The 22891-nt window shown below is 39.1% G+C and overlaps 1 protein-coding gene across 2 annotated transcripts in view; it reads right to left on the bottom strand.

Annotated features, from left to right (window-relative positions):
* Nucleotides 1-22891, bottom strand: part of SLC12A2 (solute carrier family 12 member 2) — a 50526-nt gene that overhangs the window by 10148 nt on the left and 17487 nt on the right. For both annotated transcript variants that reach the window (XM_083403703.1, XM_083403704.1), the window contains exons 4-20: nt 22652-22747; nt 19886-20025; nt 18928-19038; nt 17117-17225; nt 14647-14774; nt 14477-14561; nt 12740-12891; nt 10559-10666; nt 9616-9739; nt 8905-9006; nt 7196-7351; nt 4977-5076; nt 4326-4437; nt 3283-3423; nt 2033-2139; nt 1217-1296; nt 373-498 (exon numbers count right to left, since the gene is read on the bottom strand). In XM_083403703.1, the coding sequence (XP_083259829.1) occupies nt 373-498; nt 1217-1296; nt 2033-2139; nt 3283-3423; nt 4326-4437; nt 4977-5076; nt 7196-7351; nt 8905-9006; nt 9616-9739; nt 10559-10666; nt 12740-12891; nt 14477-14561; nt 14647-14774; nt 17117-17225; nt 18928-19038; nt 19886-20025; nt 22652-22747 (1977 nt within the window). The remainder of the gene's footprint in view (nt 1-372; nt 499-1216; nt 1297-2032; nt 2140-3282; nt 3424-4325; nt 4438-4976; nt 5077-7195; nt 7352-8904; nt 9007-9615; nt 9740-10558; nt 10667-12739; nt 12892-14476; nt 14562-14646; nt 14775-17116; nt 17226-18927; nt 19039-19885; nt 20026-22651; nt 22748-22891) is intronic.

Genomic DNA, 22891 nt, shown 5'->3' on the forward strand with positions numbered 1-22891 from the left:
ACTAAAGGGTTATTCTTTGATCCCGTGGCTATCAGCTTAGTAAAGACATGTATGCTGCTGTGCCTCAATGCTCAAAGATGCTGTCTTGCACACTGGGGTTCAAAAAATGGCTTGCCAAAGAGATGCAGTAGTAAGATCGTCTTTCAGTGGGCCATCCTTGTTGTGTGGCAATATTCTTGCTAGCAACCGAAACACCAAAAAAAGTTGGACCCCTAAAGCGAAGCTCCCACAAACTTAAAATATCTTGCAGTGACACATGATGAACTACCCATGCAAGACTCTGGATTGCAAATCTGACTTTGAAGTTTATAAAGGAGGACTATTACGATTTTTGCACTGATGCCAACAAAAATTCATTAAGTAAAATGTTACCTTTATGAATAGGAGCTTTTTCACTCACAGGCTTGGACGTTACTGTCTCAGTCTTCTTGCTATAGTCCACATTTACTATAATGTCTTTGGTTACTGGTGATTTCTCTTGGGACGACAATAAGTCTTCTGCGAATATGAAAAATATACTATTCAGTATTTTTGCAAATGAGTTTACAAGCTGGGAGACAACTCACAAGGAGAAATGGTCGGGAATAAGTTCAAGGAAGGACAAGGGAAAATATACTATAGTTTTGCAAAACTTTAAACAAACCTAAAGCTGTGCTTTGGCTCAGCCAAGTTCATGTAACTGGATTTAAGTATATTTTGTTCTTGCATGTAAATGGGAAAAAGAATGATGTTCACTTGCCGACTAGAAATTATTTAATAACACACACACACACACCCCCAGACACTTTAATGGAGCACTTACGGAAGTACCGTATTTTTTGCTCTATAAGACTCACTTTTTCCCTCCTAAAAAGTAAGGGGAAATGTGTGTGCGTCTTATGGAGCGAATGCAGGCTGCACAGCTATCACAGAAGCCAGAACAGCAAGAGGGATCGCTGCTTTCACTGCACAGCGATCCCTCTTGCTGTTCTGGCTTCTGAGATTCAGAATATTTTTTTTCTTGTTTTCCTCCTCCATAAACTAGGTGCGTCTTGTGGTCTGGTGCGTCTTATAGAGCGAAAAATATGGTAATCAGTTGTTACTTCATCAGGCACAAAGTGAGGCTAGAATCAGAAGGAATGGGACACTCAATAATCTTTTGTCCCAGACATAATTTGCTAATTTCTCCCAAAGACCAGAGATTAATTCATGATGGACAGCGTTAAGTAAGGGTTACCTTGCCCCTGAAGGTGAGAAATATCAAGACCTTCCCTCAGACGGATAACTACTACTCCATACTGAATGTCAAAGGCATCGCTGAAATAGAATAAACACATTTTGGGGAAATATATAAACTTCCAAATATCAAGTGATTAACTTCAGCTGTAAGGACAAGTACTCTGGTCAGCAAAACCAGGCAGAAAGAGTCTCAAAAGGTAATTCCAGCTCCTGAAATGACCACGCTGTTCCTACAAAGTGATTAATGAACCAATTTAAGCTAAGATGGCGGTGGATACCTGCATGTGAATAATTCTGGCAGGCATGCATCCCTTTTAGAGTTACCCCGGATCTTCCATCTCTTCCTTTGTTCATGGGCTGCCCATTGCCAAAATCAACATCTCTTTTGGCACCATTTTGCTTTGATCGCAATGTGAGCCCAGCTGGAATAAGAATGTTACGGTATTGTAACATATCCAGATTTGGGCTGTAAAAGGTGGTCATGAAATGGGTGCATGCTTCTGTCCTTGCTGAAATGGAATAGCTGCTTACAATTTTTCCTGAAAATAGTGCTAAACTAGGCACTATCAAGTGGTGGGTCAAGACTCACTAGTGAGTCGTGGCCTGATTCAACCTGGGTCGCAACGAGAGCACTACCACCAGGCAAATATATATTAAAAGATTAAAGAAATGAGTCCCCAAATGCATGTTTGGGTTAAAAGTGGGTTCTGGGTCTGAAAAGGTTGATGATACATGAATCAGGACAACCGGTATATGCACTGGACAACGAAAGCTGCATCTTCACAGTGGGGTATACGGTTAACCTTCTACTCACTGTAGTAAGTTGATGTAGGTGTCAACATCGTTCATGTCAGACGATTGCCAATCTTTCTTAAATCCAAGAACAAGCGTGTTTGGTTTCATTCGTCCCAAACCTGCAGCCTAACAACAAAAAAACTCTACTTAAATCTTAGGGAGGTTATATCTATGTCTGTAAAAAAAGAAAGTTGGCTACATGAAAAATGGGAATTTCCTTTCTATTCTAGTGATGAAAGTAGCACGGGGAGATGAGTAGGAGAGCTCATCATTTTCCTGCCCTATCTAGTAATAATCTAGACCTGATGGAGATCCTATGACAGCTGTGGCAACATCTGAATATAGTCTTTACCATTAGATAAATGGTTCAGGATGGGTTAGATAAGAAAACTGGTTTTGCAAGCAAATATAGTCCTATTCTTTTCTTCGGGTGACAGTTCCCTTCTTCCCTATAGGGCACTAACTCAAAACTTGCGTGCCTTTGTGAATATTACAAACCCTCACTGTTGGTGATTTTTCCTGACTTACAGCACCCACACTATTAGGATCTGGGCCATCAAACTCTCTGGCTATCAACCCAGAATTCCCATCTCCTTGGACAGGGCATGTGCCTCCTACTGATGTGAAAGCCATGATGTTGCTTTCCAATAGAGAACTGCATTCATGTTGCAAACCATCTGCAAGGGGTGGGGAATTGAAGCTGGTTTAACTGCTTTACCCGAAGCCCTGCTAAACTCATTGGCGAGGAGGAAGTAAAGTTAGAGCAGCAATCTGCCCCAATCAATTTTTTTTAAAAAAGAAGTCTCCCTCTCATTTTTTCCCAACGGGGAAGAAATGAATGCCAACAATTAATACGTCTCCTTGGTCTCCATGGCAGTGGGAAGATGAAAGACCTCTACCCCATGAATTGTGAGCGTCCGAAACCTTTAGAATTATCTCCAATGAAACAGGAAAAAGGTTAACAGAGAAATGGGTTGCAAGAGCCCTGCTTTTCTACAGAGATTAGAGAGGGCAGGGTCTCTAATCTCTAATTGGGAACTTTTTAAAAAAAACTTCCCGATGCCTGGAATGTTATAGCCTTGCTTTCAAACCTAGAATCCCAGGACTTGATCAATTTCTGACAACCTTTCTCCACTGGACAAGTTTGTTACTTTGCAAAATTGAAATATATATTTATAAAATTGCGGTGTGTACAATGCAGCTAAAAATACAATGCTCGGAGCAGATCACTAAGCAGCACAGAACTCCTCACTTTATATGACCATTTACCTGCATTAGGTATTGTGCACCATCTCTCAAATCTTCTGCATGTACTGGAGCATAAAAGGCTTTCATTTTATTTTTAATAAGCCACCGCTGGTACCTGGCCAGGTCTGTTGACAATTCCTTCATGGCCTGCCTGCGAGGGCCCTATGAAAAAGGTGTGGGGAGGGGAGCATACAATTACAAAGACACAGAAGCAAGTTTTGGATGAGATCTTTAAGTGAGGATTTCTTCCTGAGAAACATAGATGGGCTCTTTTAGTGTGGCCAATTCAAATGAAATGTTATCGCTTAGACCAGTTGCCAGATAACGTATCAGAATCAGTGCCCTGACAATGAACCAGAACTTTAAAAATATTCAATTCTGCTACTTTCAAATTAGAGGATACACTTTATTTTAAATCTTCATGCTGCTTACTGCAGAAAAGACCCTATTTAGCACTTTAAAGTTTTGGTATTTGTGGGGCACTACCAATTTACTTCTTATCAATTATTTGTGCAATTCACCCACCACCTTCCACAGATACATATATACATTTACATACCGTATTGGCCCGACTATAAGCTGCACCCGCAAATAAGCTGCACCTTTAAAATTCAATTTGCAGGTGCGGTCCGCCTCCGGGCACTACCATGCTGAAAAAGGGGGAAAAAGGGGGCACCAATGCTCAGCACCCCGCTCCCTAAGCTGGTACTGGTGCTTGGCTCCGAATATAAGCCGCACTTGAACTTTTCAGTCAGAATTTTTTTTTTGTGGGGGGGAAGAGTGTGGCTTATATTCGAGCCAATACAGTACATGCAGGCAATACATTATCAACAATATCCCAACCTAATACTTCTACGTTTCAAGTATTTTCTTGTATTATGGTATTTTTATGAATACAGCACTCTTCTATAGGCACAAAAGCGTACCCCAATAACCTAGCAAATCTCAGCTTTTCCTCTTGACACATCATTTTATCTGTATGCTTGCATACTACTTATTACACAAATATAGATTGTTTTCCAAGTGCTATGGTGTGAGAGGAAAAAAATTATTCACAGACTTACCATATGTATGTGACCGCAGATCATCAATCCTACATTCTTGGTGAAGGCATGTACTAGATGAAGCAAAGCCGGACGTGAGCTTGGAGCACCACTCATGACAAGGCATTGTGGCCTGGTTTTAGATTAAAAAGAAAAAATGGTATATACATTCATTTCTTACAGGAACCCAATCACAAATGTTAATAAGCTAGATACTTAAATACCAATGTTGTTTCTTTTGTATCTGTTTTTATATTATGTGGGTTTTTTGCATTTTTTTGTCGTAAATTGCCCTGTGATCCTTGGATGAAGGGCAGTAGACAAATGAAATAGGGGGGGAAATAAATGTTCGCTGCATAAAATATCGGGGAATTAGCTCAAGATGCCATGATATTGATGCTGAATTACATTAGCTCAAAGGAACAAACATTACAGACAAGCTTCTTTCTGCCCTGTTACTACTCCAAAGCCTGCCTCCAGAAAAGTTGTTGCAACAGTGCAAGCAGATTAGAATACAGTAAATGCTGTGTGAAACCATTTTCCGTGCTTACTAGACAAGAGCTATAAATTGGTCCTCACTTTCAGAACCTTCTATTTCAACAGTCTGCACTGTTTCACTGATAGTTGTATCTCAAAAGTTCAGCCATATTGTCAACCATCTATTGATTTTACCTGAAGTTTTTCACGTGGTCTTCCACACCAGTAAGGCGAACAGCATGCTGCAATGCATTTAGGTAAGTCAAGGCTTGAGTTGAAGACCCCCAATTTACATCTGCAAAAAGAATGGTTTTTCGTTGAGACAAAAGAGGACAACTGAGGCAAATGTGCCTCCATCTTATTTCAGAATGAACGCAAAATGTGACATTTTAGTGACACTATTTGTACTGCTACCTTGGCAATTAAGCTAAAATCACAAGCAGTTTGGAAGGGAGTATCCAAGTTACCTAGATTAAGACTAGTTGTTTCAGTGCTGCAGTGTTTAGGAGGAAATATTATTCCCTAAAATGGGAGAGGGTAGCTAAAGCCCCCTAAAGTATTTTGTTAGCAATTAGTGACAATGTGTTTTTAGAGTCAAATCTAATGTATTATGAACATTTGGCAAACTTCATTAGGCTTGCTTGAAGTCACCAAATTTAAGACCCAAGATCTTAATATAGAGCCTTTTGAGATCAAGAAAATTATCAATCAATTTTGTACACTCTCTCACACTACTTCTGGTCACAGCTGTGTCTCTTGCCTTAGAAAAGGGATCTGATTAATAACCTGACAAATGTTAATTATTACTGAAGCACTTGTTGGTATCCGTCTGTCTTGGGAGACAATGGAGCAGTGCACCTACGGGGGTAAAGTCAAACGTTGTACCGTTATAGCAAAGCCCTGAGGTTCATCATATAAGAGCTTTCATAAAACCCATACATAATTAACTTTTAATACTGAAGTTCTCTGTTCCTATATATGTTTGAGATCTTGGCATGTACAATAATTTTTGTGCCCCCCCCCCACAGAAGCAATGACAGGTCACCATCTAATTATAAAAGTTTTAAAAAACTGCAATTAAGTTTATGAAGTCACACAAAGACATCAAGCAACATTTGAAAATAAACCCTATTGAGGAAATTTGTTAGCCTTGGGAAAAATGGGCTACTTTAAAGGAACTGTTTGTATTCTGAATTTGTAATAAGCCTTCAACTTATTCAAGTTGTCTATTTTTTATTACTTGCCTGAGGGCCAATTCAGATGCAATATTCAGCATTCACATGACAACTTTTTGAAGTGACCCTATAGCTTTAACCATATAAAATGTTTATCTCAGAATGGGCTAACCACCTTTCTTGTGGTCAAATTCTGAGAGCAACACTAATTCATCTAAAAACCCCTAGACATGCAAAGTTGCCTATGGGGGTTGCATAAGAAGTACAGACTTGTAATTTCAGGAACCTCCAATATTGTCTAGTGCTTCATGTTAGCTTTTCCCCTTATTTTAATGAAGAGAATAACCTTTGGAAAGGTCTTATTCATCTTTTAATTTTAAAGAGGCAAGCCAATTTGGGAAATAAAACTTTTTTCCTTTTCTTTTTGTAAAGCACTCGATGTATCTCTTGTTCTAGCCATCACAGGTGGACACATGCAATAGCACTGCAGATTTGTCTGCCACTTCCTTGCCCCCAGTGTTCCCATTACACATGCAAACCTCCCTTTACACACAGAGACAGACACACAGCGAAGAACACCACACACTCCTTGGACAGAGCGGTGCACTTTAAGGGCTAAATTCGTCGTGAGCTGAACTTGGAAAGTGCATTCTATGCACTGTAACTTCAGAACAACCCTAAATAAACTGTTAAATGAATATAGTGGGATTCATATGAGGGTGGGTTTTTCCTCTTTAGTTCCACACCTCCCTTGCTGACATGCAATGGCAATGAAAAAGTAGGTGAGTCAGTAGAGTCCTGACTGCTTACTTCAGAGAAGGCCTTCTGACCAGCTCAATCCTAACCACCAATACTGTCTTTCATGTCAGAATCCACAGAACAAAGACTAAGCTATCAAAATAGGTTTCTTAATGCTATTCCTTTTCTAGTTTGTCAAAGTGTTTCTTTCAAGGACACTGTACTTTCCCACTTTTGTCACACAAATATTTAGGGTTTCCTAAGGAAAATGGCCACCAAGCTCATACACTTTCTGAATATCTACCACTTTCCCTGTCACCTTTTAAACAAAGTTAATACAATTTACAGAGCCTAGTCAATTTTCTTTTGTTAAATAGCACTGAAGGGAAACAGAGGGAAATCATGTACTGTATATGAAGTAGACTGAATGTGTTTAAAAACAGCATTGAATCAAACCATAAATCCAGTCATTGGCCTAGTGTCTCCTAGACATGCACCCACCTGGCTTCTTGTAAGTTACATAAATGTAGAGTCCTAGAACGATGACATATGTGAGGAGTGCTGCCCACCAGTTAATGACAAACATCACTATGCAGCAAAGTATTGCTCCAACTAGGGACACCCACATGTTGTAGTACTTAAAAGCAGGACGCCAGCCTATTCAAAAAGCAAACACAGAAATTAAGAGTACAAACAGAAAGCTTCCCCTTCAGTGTGGGTCCACAACCCCCACATCCCCCAGCATTTTAACAGCATAAACGCATGCAAGTTGCCAACATTCTGGTTGTGTGTATGATATGCACATGATTAAATACCAACAAACTAGAGCAACGTATGAAAAGTGGTACACTGCCTTGGTCTGGACATTACACTAAACTAAACCATGGCTTAAATCTGTGTCTTCGAAGAGGAGATCACAGCTGCTGAGCGCCACCTCTGGGTCCTCCCACTGCTACACTTTCATGACAGCATTTGAAACTCCCTTTGTTCCAGGCAGATTTTGCAACAGAGAATTTCATTAGAGCAGTGCACCTAAGATTTCAGATTAAAACTGCAGTGTGAAAGGAAGGGAGGACCTTTTTCTGCCTCCCCACTTCCAGCCACTCTCTTAAGGTCCTCTTAAAAATATTAGGGGGCAGGAAGGAGAAGCATGTTTTTTTTTTGTGTGTGTGTGTGTTTTGCAGTCTTCAGATGAGGACTAGACCATGTGAAAAATGAACCTAAGATTTTTGCTGAAGTTCATTTTCAGCTTTATATTCTTGTTATAAAAAAGCGTGCCTAGACATCCCATTGCTGCGACCATAACCTAGCTTGAAGGTGCCATTTAGCTCCTAGCTTTCATATCTCAGTTTCTAGCACTGTTTCATGAGCTAAGTGATAGCTTGACTCTTGCACCAGACAAACCATGAGCAGCTACCAAAATTTGTCCTGGGGCTTACCGCTTGTGGTTTGTCTGGAGGGAGCAACCAAAGGAAAAGTTTCACTATCCTTAGCAAAAACACAAGTTGAAAGGAACAGAGTTAAGGGAAAACACTCAATTATCGGTGGTATAAATACAGATAATATTCCGTAAGATAAAATGAACAGTTCAAAGGAATGTAAGGAAAGCACTTCTTTATCAGGTGTAGGCCACTGCCATTGAAAACTGAACTAAATTCAATTGAATTTAAACTAAAAATGTACACTAATTGAATTCAACTAACTGAATTAAAACTAAAAATGTAATGGTCAGATATGGTTCAATATTTAGTCTCTTCAGTGGCCTGCTACTGTCCTTATTCTCTTATTATTTACCTGGAACATGCAATCACTTTCAAAATCACTTTCAGTGAATTTCAGTTCAGACATCCACTTTGAATCAGACAAACCACAGACCCAGGGTCACAGCAGTGGAAGGAGGGTCAGAGGAGGAGCACAGCAGCCACAATCTCCTCTCCAGGAACCTTCGTTCTCATGTCTTTGCACTAAGCAATAGTTTGGCTTAGCATTGCAGGAAAACCAACCCATAGTGCATATCATAAAATTTCAAGTTGCTTTCATGCAGATTGCTATCCACAATCTAGTTAGCTGAACAGTTACACTTTTTTAAAAAAAAAATCAAGTTCAACATGTTGTGCAATTACTTAAATTATAAATTAAAGGCATTTTTAAAAGATGCTTTTGCCGTCACTGATTTCAAATGATCAAGAGAAGCAATATAAAATTCATACCTGGAGATTTTGCAAGAGAAGCATGGAATACAGAGAAATTAATTAAGGCATAGGAAGCCAAGAAGAAATTGGAAATAATGGGAGCGATTACATTCAGTTCAGCTGTAAAAAAAGAAAAGAAATGGAGAATTATATTAAATTTTACAATAAATAGCTGTGATAAGAACAGAACTGCTCCTTTGAGTGTGGGCTCTCTGCAGTCCCTCTCCAAGATTATGCAATGACTTAAACGATGGAAATTCATTTCCAGAAAATATGGCAATGGCCGTCATTGGGAGGGATTAGAAAATATTCATTTAAGATAAGGCTACTAATGGCTACTATTAATGATGCCTATATATTACTTCCAGAATCAGAGGCATTATGCCTCTGATCACCAGTTGCTGGGGAAGAACAGCAGGGCAGGGCTAACAGCCTTCATGCTTTACTTGTGGCCTTTCATAGTAGCATGTTGGCCACTCTAGGAAACAATGCTGGACAACAGGGATAATTCAGCAGGGCTCCTGTGTTCTTAGTTTTCCCAAACAGAAGCCACCAACATTAGTGGTTTGGGGTACATTCCCTCTCCATGAAACAGGCTATGTATCCTCTATTCATAGTAAACCAGATAATTATTGCATGGGATTAGACAACATAGACCGTATTAGATGCTCCAGATAAACTTATACCACAGAGAAATATCCCTCTTTTTAAAATGGTGTATTAACCAACCAATTAATATGAATCCAAGAGCAATCAAGAAGGTCAGCAGATATCCTCGTAAAGGCTCGTTATTTTTCCCATAGCCTTTAGCAAACATCAGGAAGCCAGGATAAATATTGTCTTTACACAAAGCCTAGAAGAAGAAAAAGAAGATGTTAACAATTAAACTATGGTCACATAGATATAAACTGAGGCATCAAATCTGAATAATGCAATGCCATGTGAAGAATGCAATTAACATAAAAAGTGTAGTAACTGCAGACATCACTAATTCAGTGAGGTACCATGGGAAAAGTTAGATGGTGAACAGCGGAAGTCAGCATTGCTACAATCTTGTTACCTTTAAAAGGTAAAGGGACCCCTGACCATTAGGTCCAGTTGTGGCCGACTCTGGGGTTGCGGCACTCATCTCGCTTTATTGGCCAAGAGAGCTGGCGTACAGCTTCCAGGTCATGTGGCCAGCAGGACTAAGCTGCTTCTGGCGAACCAGAGCAGCACACAGAAACACCATTTACCTTCCCGCCAGAGTGGTAGCTATTTATCTACTTGCACTTCGACATCCTTTCAAACTGCTAGATTGGCATAAGCAGGGACTGAGCAACAGGAGCTCACCCCGTCGCGGGGATTCGAACCGTCGACCTTCTGATCCTAGGCTCTGTGGTTTAACCCACAGCGCCACCTTTATGCAAGCCTAAATCAAATTGTTTTCAATATGGAAACTGAGTGCCTACACATCTTGAGATCCGAAAAACAGTCAGTGACTGAAAAACACGTGTTAATAGAATACATTTGAAAGCCTTAATTTCTTAGTTTAGCTATGGGACCAATCAAACAGTATATTGAGAAACAGTGAATAAACAGCACATCCTTAGGATTTAGAAAAGTAATGTTTGAATATATATCTAAAATTCAAGTTTGATCAGGCTTGCTACGAACAACTCAAAATTCTTACCTGGAAGATTTTAGGTGCGCTGACAAGAGATGCTAATGCTGAAGAAAGGGTGGCGGAAAATATACCAGCTGATATCAGAGGTGCAAATCCTGATACCATGCTCATTACCTGGAATAAGAATGTAACTTTAACAAGGGCAGTTCAAACACTTAACACCTTTGTTGCAACGTTGTGTTAATATGAAACAGCATGCACAATTTTCAAACACTATGACAACTATTAGAGCATTCAGAGAAGGCACTAACATTGCTTTACGAATAGTTAAGTGCCTGAATTTGCTCATTTCTTGTTCCTTCCTCATCTTTTATTGTTCTGTATTCTAATCCTTAAGGCAGGGACCATGCTGCTTTTAAATCTTTGGACAGCAACCAGAAACCATAGATGCTTTAAAATAAAAGCAAGCAACAATGATCTGTGAGTTATTTCTTAACTTTGGCAGCTCTGTCATTGTTTACTACTTTTCGTAAATAGTGAATGTAGTGCAACAGGCTAAATACTGGCTTTGAAGAAGAAATCTCTTCTGCCAATGAGTTATTTGGGGGGAAAATATGATCAATAATCAGAGCAACTGCATAACGTCCTCCCTTTCAATGAAGTTTCTGCACAAGCCTCACATTAAAGGGGGTGGGTGGAACTGCATAGCAGCCATGCTTTGTAGGTTATGTACATTACTCTGAACTGGAGTGCTTTTGCAGAACTGTCATGCTGCAAGTTTGGGGGTTATTTTCCAATGAAACTGTGTATATTCAAGATAATACCAGTACTGCTGTTCTGCACACAACTGACAACTTTGAAGAAAGCCAACTTCTGTTTTAAAAATACTGAAAATCTGATTGGCACGCTCCAGCTATGCAGCTAACCCAGATTTTTGACTTTTAAACAAATACCAGTTTTTAAATAAAGTCTGGCACTACTACTCCTGAATAAATTGCCTCTTTCTTTGCAGTATCTTTCTGTCAAAGCACCCACTAATGTTTTAGAGTAGTCACTGATAACTGCTTCAGCTGCTTTTGATTTAAAGTGACATAATCTCAGAAGGTAAACTCGTTACCTAATTCGGCCAAGTAAGTAGATGAAAGCCCTTTAAGGCCTAAGTACTTTATCTTAACTGAGCTATTATACTTAAGTATATGAAAGACTATCATGGCTATGACTTTCACTGATCTTAGGAGGAGTCAAATTCAGACTATCTAGAACAGAGGTGAAGTAGTCAATATGACCAGATGCAATCTGACAACAAAGTAAATTAAAGGGAATTTAAAAGAGTGATTATCTCTCCTACTTTTGCCTTTGTCAAACCTTTTCTTGCAATTTTTAATATGTTTCAAAAGCCTGCATCTCTGGTCTCTGTTTGACCAGAAATGACAGTGGGAACACGTGTTTACACTAAGTGTTTACACTAAGCATTCTAAAATATTCCAAAAGCCTGTCGTCCAGCCACAATGGTTCTAAATATACAAAATAGTTTACACTTTGAAAAAAGGAGGAATCCTAGAGTTGTAGAGCAAGGATCATCTAGCCCAACCCCAGCAATGCAGGAATCTCAACCCCCTCCATTTTGAAACCATACTAGACCCTACTTAGCAGTTTTATCTAGAGATTATGAACTTTACACATGTGAAGTTCTTATTCTTGTGGACAGATTGCAACTTCAGACTTCTATTTAGAGGGGGGAAATGCGCCATTTCAAACTTTTGACCACTAGTCACACATTCTCTTTCTCATATGCACGTGAACACAAAGTGGAGTGAGGGAGATACACTATTTTTAATCTATTTCATGTGCTCTGCAAATGATTTAGTTTGCACACCTTGAACTAATTCACAGACTGCAATGTAATTATCTTGATATTGCACTTCTCCAGTTGTTGTGATGCCGTTATCAGCACAAAATGCATGAAAATACCTATTTTAAAATTAAATGTACTCCAATAAAATATGTACTTAAATACCAATCTTTATACAGGTGCTTTAAAAAAACCCTCACAGTTTAATGTGAACAGGATGGAAAAGGGTATTATGAACATGGTTGGCACCGACTAGAAATAAGACTGATTCATCGTTCCCTAATTTACAGTATATTAAGATTTATCTACATGTATTTTGTAAGCCATGCACAAAGTGCATAAAACATTTTAAGCAATTGCAGTTGAACATCTCAGGGTTAGAAATCACTGCTCACCTGGAAGTTGTTCATTAGCCCATAAGGACACCCTTCTTTTTCACATGAGGAGAAATCAAAGTTAAGCTTACAAGCTGCAGTGGTACAGTTTGTCAGCTCACCGACAAATGTGTCATTAATGCTCCCAGTGGCATCTCGAACAACACAAGCACCTAGAGCAAAGGGAAACAGAAGCAGTGACCTTCCAAGCAATTAAAGCAAACTGCATTATATTTCTCCTTGGTATATTCTAATGGAAATTGAAATTTCAATCAAGTTACTTCTACCCTCCAAAGTTATTGTAAAAATAAGTATGGCTAGTCACAAAATGAATTTTAGAGCTATAGCACTGTTGACAAAGAGGTGAACAATAAAGGCATTCATTCTTTTTGGATTATAAATGTTGGTGCTGCAGTCCTGTATCTACTTTCCCGCAAAGTAAGCCTACAAGGGGACTTTTTGCCATGCGTTCACCTATAGTGTTGTGTTGTTAGAGCAAAGCCGAAAAGCACAGGGGTAATAAATATCTTACTCAGCCCACAAACTCTTGAAGAATCTTGAGAATCACAACTTTCATAATAATTTGAGTCCCCCTTAAGTTTAGACCAAAAGACACGGCAGAAATATGTACACAAGATAGTTCCTATTGCTTGAAATGTAACAAATTCAAAGCCAGTCTCAGGAATTTAAGCTGATTCTCTCTTTTTCTTTCAGATATTAAGATTGTCATCTTTGCTTGCTGAAGACTTCCCACACTTTGTAAAATGCTAGAAGTTGTGTTCTCAAACTAGATTCTCCAATACTAAGAAACCCTGGAGCACAAGTTCTCTTTACATTTGAAGGCAGACAATATATACATTTGCCATGATGCCATGAGTAGAAAGAATTAATTGGACTTTTACAATGTTTTAAGTCCATTGATATACCACTTTTCGAAAAAGCTTTAGGTAGCCTGCACGAACAAGATGACACCGAAAGAAGTTAAAAGTGAAAATGCTGGAATTCAACCAGTCTTTGGAGAAAGTAATCTCTGAACTCTGAACGTCTGTCTGTGCTCAATTTGCAGTCATTGTTGATCACTTCAAGAAACAAAAGAACAACACTACTGGATAAAACGACATTCCACATTTTCCTCACTGCCTCACCTTTGGACTGGCTTTCTTATACCCCTTTCAATATTTCATTTTAAAAATCTAAAATCCATTTTTATAATGCTGTCACTAAATGCCTGGTTGCTGGTTTACCTGGCCAGTCACTGGAATTCTGTTTAGTTCTTGTTCCCCTTTTATCCTGCCAAGCCCTCTTTCCCCTTCCCCATCTATCTATCTATCTATCTACCCCTTCTCTCTCTCTCTCTCTATATATATATATACACACACACACAAACACTTATGCTCATCAATCTGTGATGTGAACTGCACTCTGGGTAAGAAACAATAATTTATGATGGATTGACCTGAACATACAGGCACTGTAAATTAACTGTATTGTTAAGTGGTTGTTTCTGTAACATGGTAGAAGAGAAGAGCTCAAACCATTGTGATTTTGACATGTTTTGATGTTGCTTTAATATCAAAATGCTATAAAATCATTAATCCAGCCCCCTGTAACAATTCAAAGAATAAAAGCCAAATAATGGAAGGTTCTATAAAAATTCAGCTCTAAAGCTCTAAACATCAATTTCAACATAGAACTACAGCAGTATACAAAACATCAAGTTGTCTACAAAGAATGAATAAGTAAAACTTAGTTATTTACCTACAGATACTGCAATTCCCATGTATACCACTGTAGTAATTAAGATGGCCAACAAGGTCCCTTTAGGTATGGCTAATTGAGGATCCTGGGAGGGGGAAAAACATTCACATTATGAATCTATGGAGCAGTTCAAATTGACTGAATAAGCAACAAAACTAAAAACCACTCACCGCAAGATCACCTGAGATATTTGCACCCGCTAGAATGCCTGTTGCAGCTGGGAAAAATATAGCAAAGACTGAAAAGAAAGTTTCATCTTCTCGGAAATCTGGTCCAAAATTCTCATAAAAGATTTCAGCTGTTAGGGAGGAAGGTTACAAAAAGTTTATTATAGTAACCTGTGTTTGTATAATGTCCATAATATTTAGCCTTCCACCTAATCAGCTGCAAGTAAAATGACAGGGAGTCACCTCAGATTAGAGGTGTCACAAGTAAACTCAACACTAAGATTTTGTTTCGTTAGCTGTTTGCAGAAATGTTTGTTTTCCAAGCACACAGAACTTTGCTACACGGCAACCTAACAACTGAAATATAGGCACCCCTATATTCAACAAATCTGCCCTTCCCCATAGCATGAAGGCTGGACCTTATTTAATTTACCTTCCTTCACACCATTAAGAGATATTACATTATCCAATTCAATAAAATTATACAAGCAACATTACCCCAAAATAATCACAACATTATATTATTATAAAAGGTAGATATTTACACAATCACTAAAAAAATCTGCTATGAAATCTTAAGAATCAGGGCACAATCTCTCAAATGTTTAGAGAAGGCCTAAGAGAGATGACTGACTTTCTAGTCTAAACGATGGACGCAAATTGTACTTATTTTATACAGTAGCTACCACTAGGGGGCTCAGCAGGTGCCACTCTTAACTTCCTTAGGCTACCTCCACACATCCTGCAACCTCTTTCCAATACTCCAGCATTTTTTAAAATAGCTTTTAAATTAATAAATGTCCAGCCTCCAGCAGCTAGCTACCGCCAGCCTTTGCATGTTGTGCTGTTTGGCTTCACCTGTTTTTCAGCTTACGGAAAAGTCAGGCTCAACTTTAAACACACAGTGCAGAAGGCTGCTCTCCCAGCTCTTACTAAAATTGGCTGCCTGTCAGGGGCATGGAAGATTTGGTGAAAACGCTAGGGACAAGCAAAGAAAGATCTCCGTGCATAAACTCATAGTCTCTATGATGTGTTTACTGCTTAAGCAGCATGTACCAGTTAAGGCAGAGGTCTTAACTTCCTCTTAAATCCCCAAAGAAGGAAATCTGTTAAAAAACACTTTAGCTCTTCTTGTAAGCCAAAACATTTTTTTTTATTAACCACATTTCTGTTCCATTTTTCCTCCTAGAAGAACGTTTCTTTCATGTTATTCCTCACAAATAAATATTTGAGGTAAATTAGGCCGAGAGGCAATGAGTGGACCAAGTGAGTTTGATTCTAGAATACAGGAAAAAGTACATAGAGAAAGTACATAGGTAGGTGTGTTGTGTTGACATAAATAGTTCAGTCTCCTTGGAAAATATAAAATAGAAGTTAATGCTTTTGGGTTCGATTCCTTTAGCCAGGGGTGGCTAAACCACAGCTCAGCTCCAGTTACCACAAAAGGTTTTTTTCTTACCAAATATTATCCTGGTACACACACACACCCCCCCCCCCCCCCGGATCCCCCAAAATTCAGTTTTCTTTTTTGAAATTTCTGCTGAGGTATCCCTTGCTGCAGAGGGCCTGCCAGCCATCAAAAACCAGGCACCTCTGCCTCTACTTACCTTACAAAGGAAGCCCTTGTCTCTGTGACGCAACATCACTGCGTGAATGTCTTAGGAAACAGGAAGGAATGTTCCTTCCTGTTTCATAAGCCTTAAGACCTTCTTGCAATGGTGTTAACCAGAAGGAGAGCAGTCTCCTTTGCAAGGTAAGTGGGTAGCTCTCTTCCTCATTGCAGATCCTCTCCTCCCAAGCTCAGCACTGCCATGGGGGAAGAAAGCCCACCTGTCTTCAGCTACTCAACTGAGTTTTGGGGGTAGGCAGCTGTCTGAATGAATTTGAACATGTGTGCATTATCTGTGGTGGTGAGTGTGCTCATGCGAGGGAGTGTGCATTGGCCACATCCAACGCTGCAAGTGGCCCTTGGAGGATCAGTCAATCCTCAGAGCAGCCTTCAGGGCAAGAAATGTAATTGCCGCTTGCTTGCCTAAGCACTGTTGCTGTGCAGCCTTCATTGATTCCAACACAATCCAACAGGGGAAATTGTGCATCAACTGTTATTAGCATATTGAGTTGCATGATGAAATAACAAATGGAACCCAAATCCCTGCTCTCTCAACAGACTAGGCATAGGCAACCTCAGCCCTCCAGATGTTTTGGGACTACAATTCCCATCATCCCTGACCACTGGTCCTGTTAGCTAGGGATCATGGGAGTTGTAGTCCCAAAACATCTGGAGGGCCGAGGATGCCTATGCCTGCAATAGACGTACGAACCAAGGCATTCATTCTTCAGATATATCGTACAGTCTTATAGCTTTGGCTAAAGCAAACATTTCCACTAGAAACATAATTGAAATATCAACATCTTTCAGATATCCACTGCAGCTACGTTTCCAGCAAATTAATATTTGGTCATTCTCCCTTACCTTGGTAGCCAAAAAATCCTTTAGACTTCTTGCTTTCAAATGGAATAAATGTTCCTATGATGAAGTCAACAATAGCAACTAGCAGGATCACAAGCAGAACAATTTGTGCCTGTAATTTTAGAAGTCATCAACATAATTAAAATACATTTTTATCCAAGCTAAATCCATGCACAACTGGACGTAAACAGTAGGCTTGGGCAATTAACTGGTAAACTAAGATCACATGTTCCAAGAAGACCATGGAGTAGATGGCAGCTTACATTACAGCCCAAGGGCAGCAGTGAAATCACCTTGCCTCCTAGCCCTGTAGTGTATAGCCTGGCGCAGACTGGGCAGCACAGCAAACCTTCTCAGGTTAGAACTGGGAATGCTCTGATTCAAATCCTCAGCCAGCCATGAAGCTGAGCCAGTCATACATACTCAGTCCAACATACCTCACAGAGTTGTTAAAGTAAAATAGAGAATGAGAATGCCTTCCCAGGTTTTTGGGGGAAAGGAGAGAATCAAAATGTAACTTTCAGTACATCTACAACATATGTAATACTTACCTCTGTATAGCATGTAACCCAGGCATAGGCAAACTTGGCCCTCCAGATCTTTTGGGACTACAACTCCCATCATCCCTACCTAACAGGACCATTGGTGAGGGATTATGGGAATTGTAGTCTCAAAAAGATATGGAGGGCCAAGTTTGCCTATGTCTGATGTAACCATTAAAGTATTTACAGAAATGTGACTTTTATGTGGAGTCTGAGTATTAAATGTTATGTTTCAATATGTGCATTTTCTAACATTGTAATGAATTTATTTAAGCAAATGTGAGAACAGTTGTAAAGATATCTAACTTGTTTTTGTAATTAGCTGAAATATCAAACTGGTGATTGTTTCATGTCAATGCTTTAAAAATACATGGCCATTATTTGATCAATATTTTATTTGTCATTTGACCAAATCCCCAGTCCACAATGAAATACTCATTTACTTGTAAGATTCTTCAACTCAGTGAGGTTCATGAGTATGCATATAGGACCTCTGTTGTTGTTTTTAAACACCTCTCCCTCACTTCACAATCCCAATTATATTTTTCTTATGCAACCAGAATGATAATACATTAAAACTTTTCATTAAGCTTCACTTGAAGATTGCTTTTCATATTCCCAATTTACATATCATCTAAAGTTTTGAAACACAGGTTAGGGGTGCTTTTAACAATGCAGACACCACATTGGTCTCTGCACGAGTACTTGGATCTGTTTGAATGCATCACCTATACCAGCAGAATAACCTTTCAGTATTGTACTAAGTTTTTGGGTGGTCTCTCTATTCTGCAGTATACTTGTTGCTTTCCCCTTTTGATGCCGCAAAGGGAACACTTGACTGCATGAGGGAAACCCACATAATGGGACTAATGTATATCATGAGCCAGACTGACCAAGGATAAGTCCACCTCCTTGAACAATACACTTAATATGCAAAACTCTACCAATATAAGGTTTCAGTTTCCAAATAGTTACTGTGCAGGTAGCATTAAAGTCTCACACAACTGGCTCAACTATGCATTAAACACCCTGCCTTCATTCCTCCCCAAGTGCAAAATTTATGAACTGGTTTATTTTCCTGGTTTGTTAATCAACAGTATAATGAACATAAATAAGTTCATTTCCTGCAAGGATATTCTGCAGCCAGAAATCTTATTCCAAATTCTAATTCCAATGTAAGTTCAAGTCAATATTTACTTCACTTGCTTTGCAGATTTCAAAAGGTGTTCAGCTTTTCAGGGCAGTAGATGTTTCAAAATCACTATTACTTACTTTAGCTTCCCACTCCATTCCTGCCACAGAGATGCCCAATAAAATAACAATTGTGATGGCTCCTATTATTCTGATGTCATTCATTTGATCCAACATAATTAAATTATGTTCCTACAGAAAGAAAAGAGAGACAATTATGACAAGGTTGACACCATATGTTCGCTTTCCTGTTATGAAATAATTCTGCCCTAACAGTGATCAAATATGATTTTGAGTCCTAGCAAATGTGGTATTAAGTGCTAGAAGTTTTTCTTAAGAATTTATTATATTCTTTTTGTAGGGTTCGTTTTTCATACAAATCGAGTCAAACATTCACAACTTCAAAAAAATTACAGATTTTTAAAACAGAAATACTAATAAACATGAACCAGAACTAAACACCACATTTTAATGGTTCAACTTTGTTAATGGCCCTATGTTTTACCTTAGTAAAGTAAATTTATTTTAAAAATCATACACCTTAGATCAAGGTGCAGACCAGGATCTAAACATGTTCATAGGCTCTTGCAGGCATAATAGACCCCCCCCCAATAAACTCCAATTCCTTTCAAACAGCTGAGCATGTTTCCTCTAAGTTTTATACTTTGCTCTGCATTGGGGGGGGGGGGAGGGAACGCTATTAAGCTTAGCGATAGGACTAAACCCTCCATAGGCTTACAGAAGTATTTTCAAGTGTTGGATCCTGCATATATTTTTACTGCAACTAAGTCACAATCATTTGGTCGAAGGCTGATCCCAACAAGTATTTTGCCTGTCATCCAGAACTCTGGGGGCACCAAATCCAAGGTTGTTTACATGTCTGTGTAAAAATGAGTCATTCAATATTATAGATTTTACGTCACATGAGTAGTGGATTTGACAACAATTACAGATCAATCCAATCCATAGTTATATTGTAGAAAAGGGATGGTAAAATTTCTATCATTGTGAAAAACAAAACTGGAAAAAAGTTGTTTACCTTAAGCAGTTCTACAACGGTCTCTGCGAAACCAACAACATACATGGCTACAGCAACAGCATTAGCAAATGCAAATATCAAGCCTATTGCACCACCAAATTCTGGACCCAGGCTTCTGGAAATTAGATAATATGCTCCCCCTGCAGAGAGAATAAAGAAGAATTAGAGCAAGGTGCAAGGCAATGTGTAACAAAGCTCTGGTATGTACTATGTTTTTATACACACACAGCTACGTTTGTAGAATGTAGATATGCCCCTCGCTGCTACTTCAGCTGGTAATCAGGTTGCCCTCAGCTACGTGTGTAACAGCTTTCAGTAAGATAACAGAATTAAAGTTATCCAACTGTCAGAAAATTCTTCCTGATGTTTAGTCAGAATCACCTTTCTTGTAATTTGAATCAATTGGTTTGGGTCCTACACTCCAGAAAATTGCTCCATCCATGACACAGCCCTTTAGATATTTGAAGATGGCTATCGTATCTGTCTCCTCTTTACCAGGCTTAACATGCCCGTTTCGCTCAACCATTCCACATAAGACTTGGCTTCCAGATCCTCCTCTGCACATGTTCTAGCTTGTCAATATCCTTCTTATATTGTGCTGCCCAGAACCCAGTACTCCAGGTGGCGTCTAACTACGTCAGAACAGAATGGTACTTGATTGAGATATTATACTTCTGTTGATGCAGCATAGAATAGCATTAGTTTATTACTTTGTTTTGCTTCTGCATCACATTGTTGACTCATGTAAAGCTTGTGGTCAACTAAGACCCCTAAATTCTTTTCACATTTATTACTGGCAAAGGTGTCCCGTCTTATATTTGTGCAGCTTATCATTCCTGCCTAAGTGTAGAACTGTACATTTGCCCCTACTGAAATTCATTTTGTTAATTTTGGCCCCAGTTCTTCAATATGTTCAGATCATCTTGAATCCAGATTCTGTCTTCTGCGGCATTAGCTACCCCTTCCAGTTTGCTGTCATCTGAAAATTTGATGGGGATTCCCTCAATTCCTTCATCCAAGTCATTATAAAGATGTTGGGCAACAATGGGCCCAGGACAGAACCCTCAGCATGTCACCCCACTAGTCACTGTTTTCCAAGAGGATGAGGAACTATTAGTGAGTTCTGTTTGGGTTTAGTCAGTCAATCAGTTACAAAACCACCTAACAGTTACCTTGTCCAGCCCACATTTTACCAGCTTCTCTGTAAGACTATTTGTTTTTATCAAAAACATTACTGAAATCAAGATACACTACATCCACAGCATTCCTCTTATCCACCAAGCTTGTAATTCTATCAAAGTCTATTATTTATTTCTTGCAGTCATTAAAAAGATAGAAAACCTGTTTTTAAAAAATCAGATTATACAGCTGAAGATTACTAACATTCACTTTGAAGTAGAGAAAAGGAAGAGAGGAAACACAAATAGCAATCCCCCCAAAAATAAGACCAGTGAAGAAAATTCACTTCAGAATTATTCATGAATTGTATTTTCTGTTCCAATTGACATTCTATTCAAGAAGCAAGCTTCTCAAATAAAGCCATCATATTTCTACCTTTATGCTGCATAAATTATTCTCATACGACTGGTGTAGTTAACCTATGGCCCTCCAGATATGGTGGGACTCTAATTCCCATCATCCCTACCACTGGGCCATGCTGGTTGCAACTAATGGGAGTCACTTGAGAGTCCAACAAGATCTGGAGGGCCACAGGTTAACAACTCCTGTCACAGGAGATATAAAGAGCAACGCTAAAGCTGTCATTGGCTAGCCAAGGAGTTGTTAAAAGCACCACTTTGCCAGGGAAAAAATGCCCACTGACAGGAAAGCACTCAAACCCCATTAGAAGTCCCTCAGTATATCTACAGAAAGCTCACTACTGCCTTAAGACTGCACTGTTCATATGCCCAAGTGTGTGGAAAAGTACGCCCAAGTGAAAATTGTCCAATTGTGTAAGCCATGATTAACATGTTGCATCAACATAGCATCCGACTGTAGATAGTAACAAACATATAAACCAGACTTGCTGTACCTAAGACAATCACATTTCCATAGCATCACTGAGATTGCTCAGCATCCGGGAAGAAGGCCAAGCTGATTTTCAAGATACAAATCTGCAATTAGCCTCTTAAGAAAGGCAAGCTCAGTGTTTAAGTTTTCTTAACATCTTTTAATTACTTGGACTACAACCCTTAAATGTAATTAGCTGGAAGTAAATCTCACTACAATAAATGGTACCTCTTTCTCAAAACAAAGCTTGGATCACATTGTTTGCCTCTTAACTTGTGAATGCGAAGGTGGTTCTAGGTCAGGGAAGAGGAACCTGTAGCCCACCAAATGTTGGATTACAATTGTCATTCTCCCCATGTTGGGTGGGGCAATGGGAGTACAACGATGTTTGGAGGGCCACAGGTTCCACATCACTGATCTAGTTACTCTCCATTTCTAATGCATTATTCACCATTTGTCTGATTTCAAATTCTTTTATCTATGTCTTACCAGCTGTACTCTCCAACCCTACTTGTGACCTACCTACCTCACCTTCATGACCCCCAAAGTCACTTTTTCAAAGTTCACTATTGCGAGCTGACAGTTTAAAAATACAGTAGCACAATCACATTGTTTTTTGAAGAAAACCTTGCCACTTACGATGTACCTCCGCAATTAAATAAAATATTTGATGCATATATGCAAAGTAAATATCACATGATTTGGCTCCCTTTGAAGAAAACTAAACAGGAAAGTACATGTATAACATTGTTTTACCTCCTCTCACAAAGCCATTGGTAGCTATTGCTGATGTAGACAAGCCTGTGATCGTTGTTACCACAGTCGCCATTGCAATGACCAAGACTGCAAGTCCTGTAAGAAGATTCCTAAGATTATTTACAGGAAATTATCATTTCCCCCAAAACAAGTGTACAATATTGTTTAACAAACGCTGGCTGTTGGTTTCAATAAATCAATACAACAAAAAATGTCTTAAAGCTAAGGCATGCACGAGCT

The sequence above is a fragment of the Podarcis tiliguerta genome (assembly GCF_965153285.1).
Source record: "Podarcis tiliguerta genome assembly, chromosome: 11".
Classification (NCBI taxonomy): domain Eukaryota; kingdom Metazoa; phylum Chordata; class Lepidosauria; order Squamata; family Lacertidae; genus Podarcis; species Podarcis tiliguerta.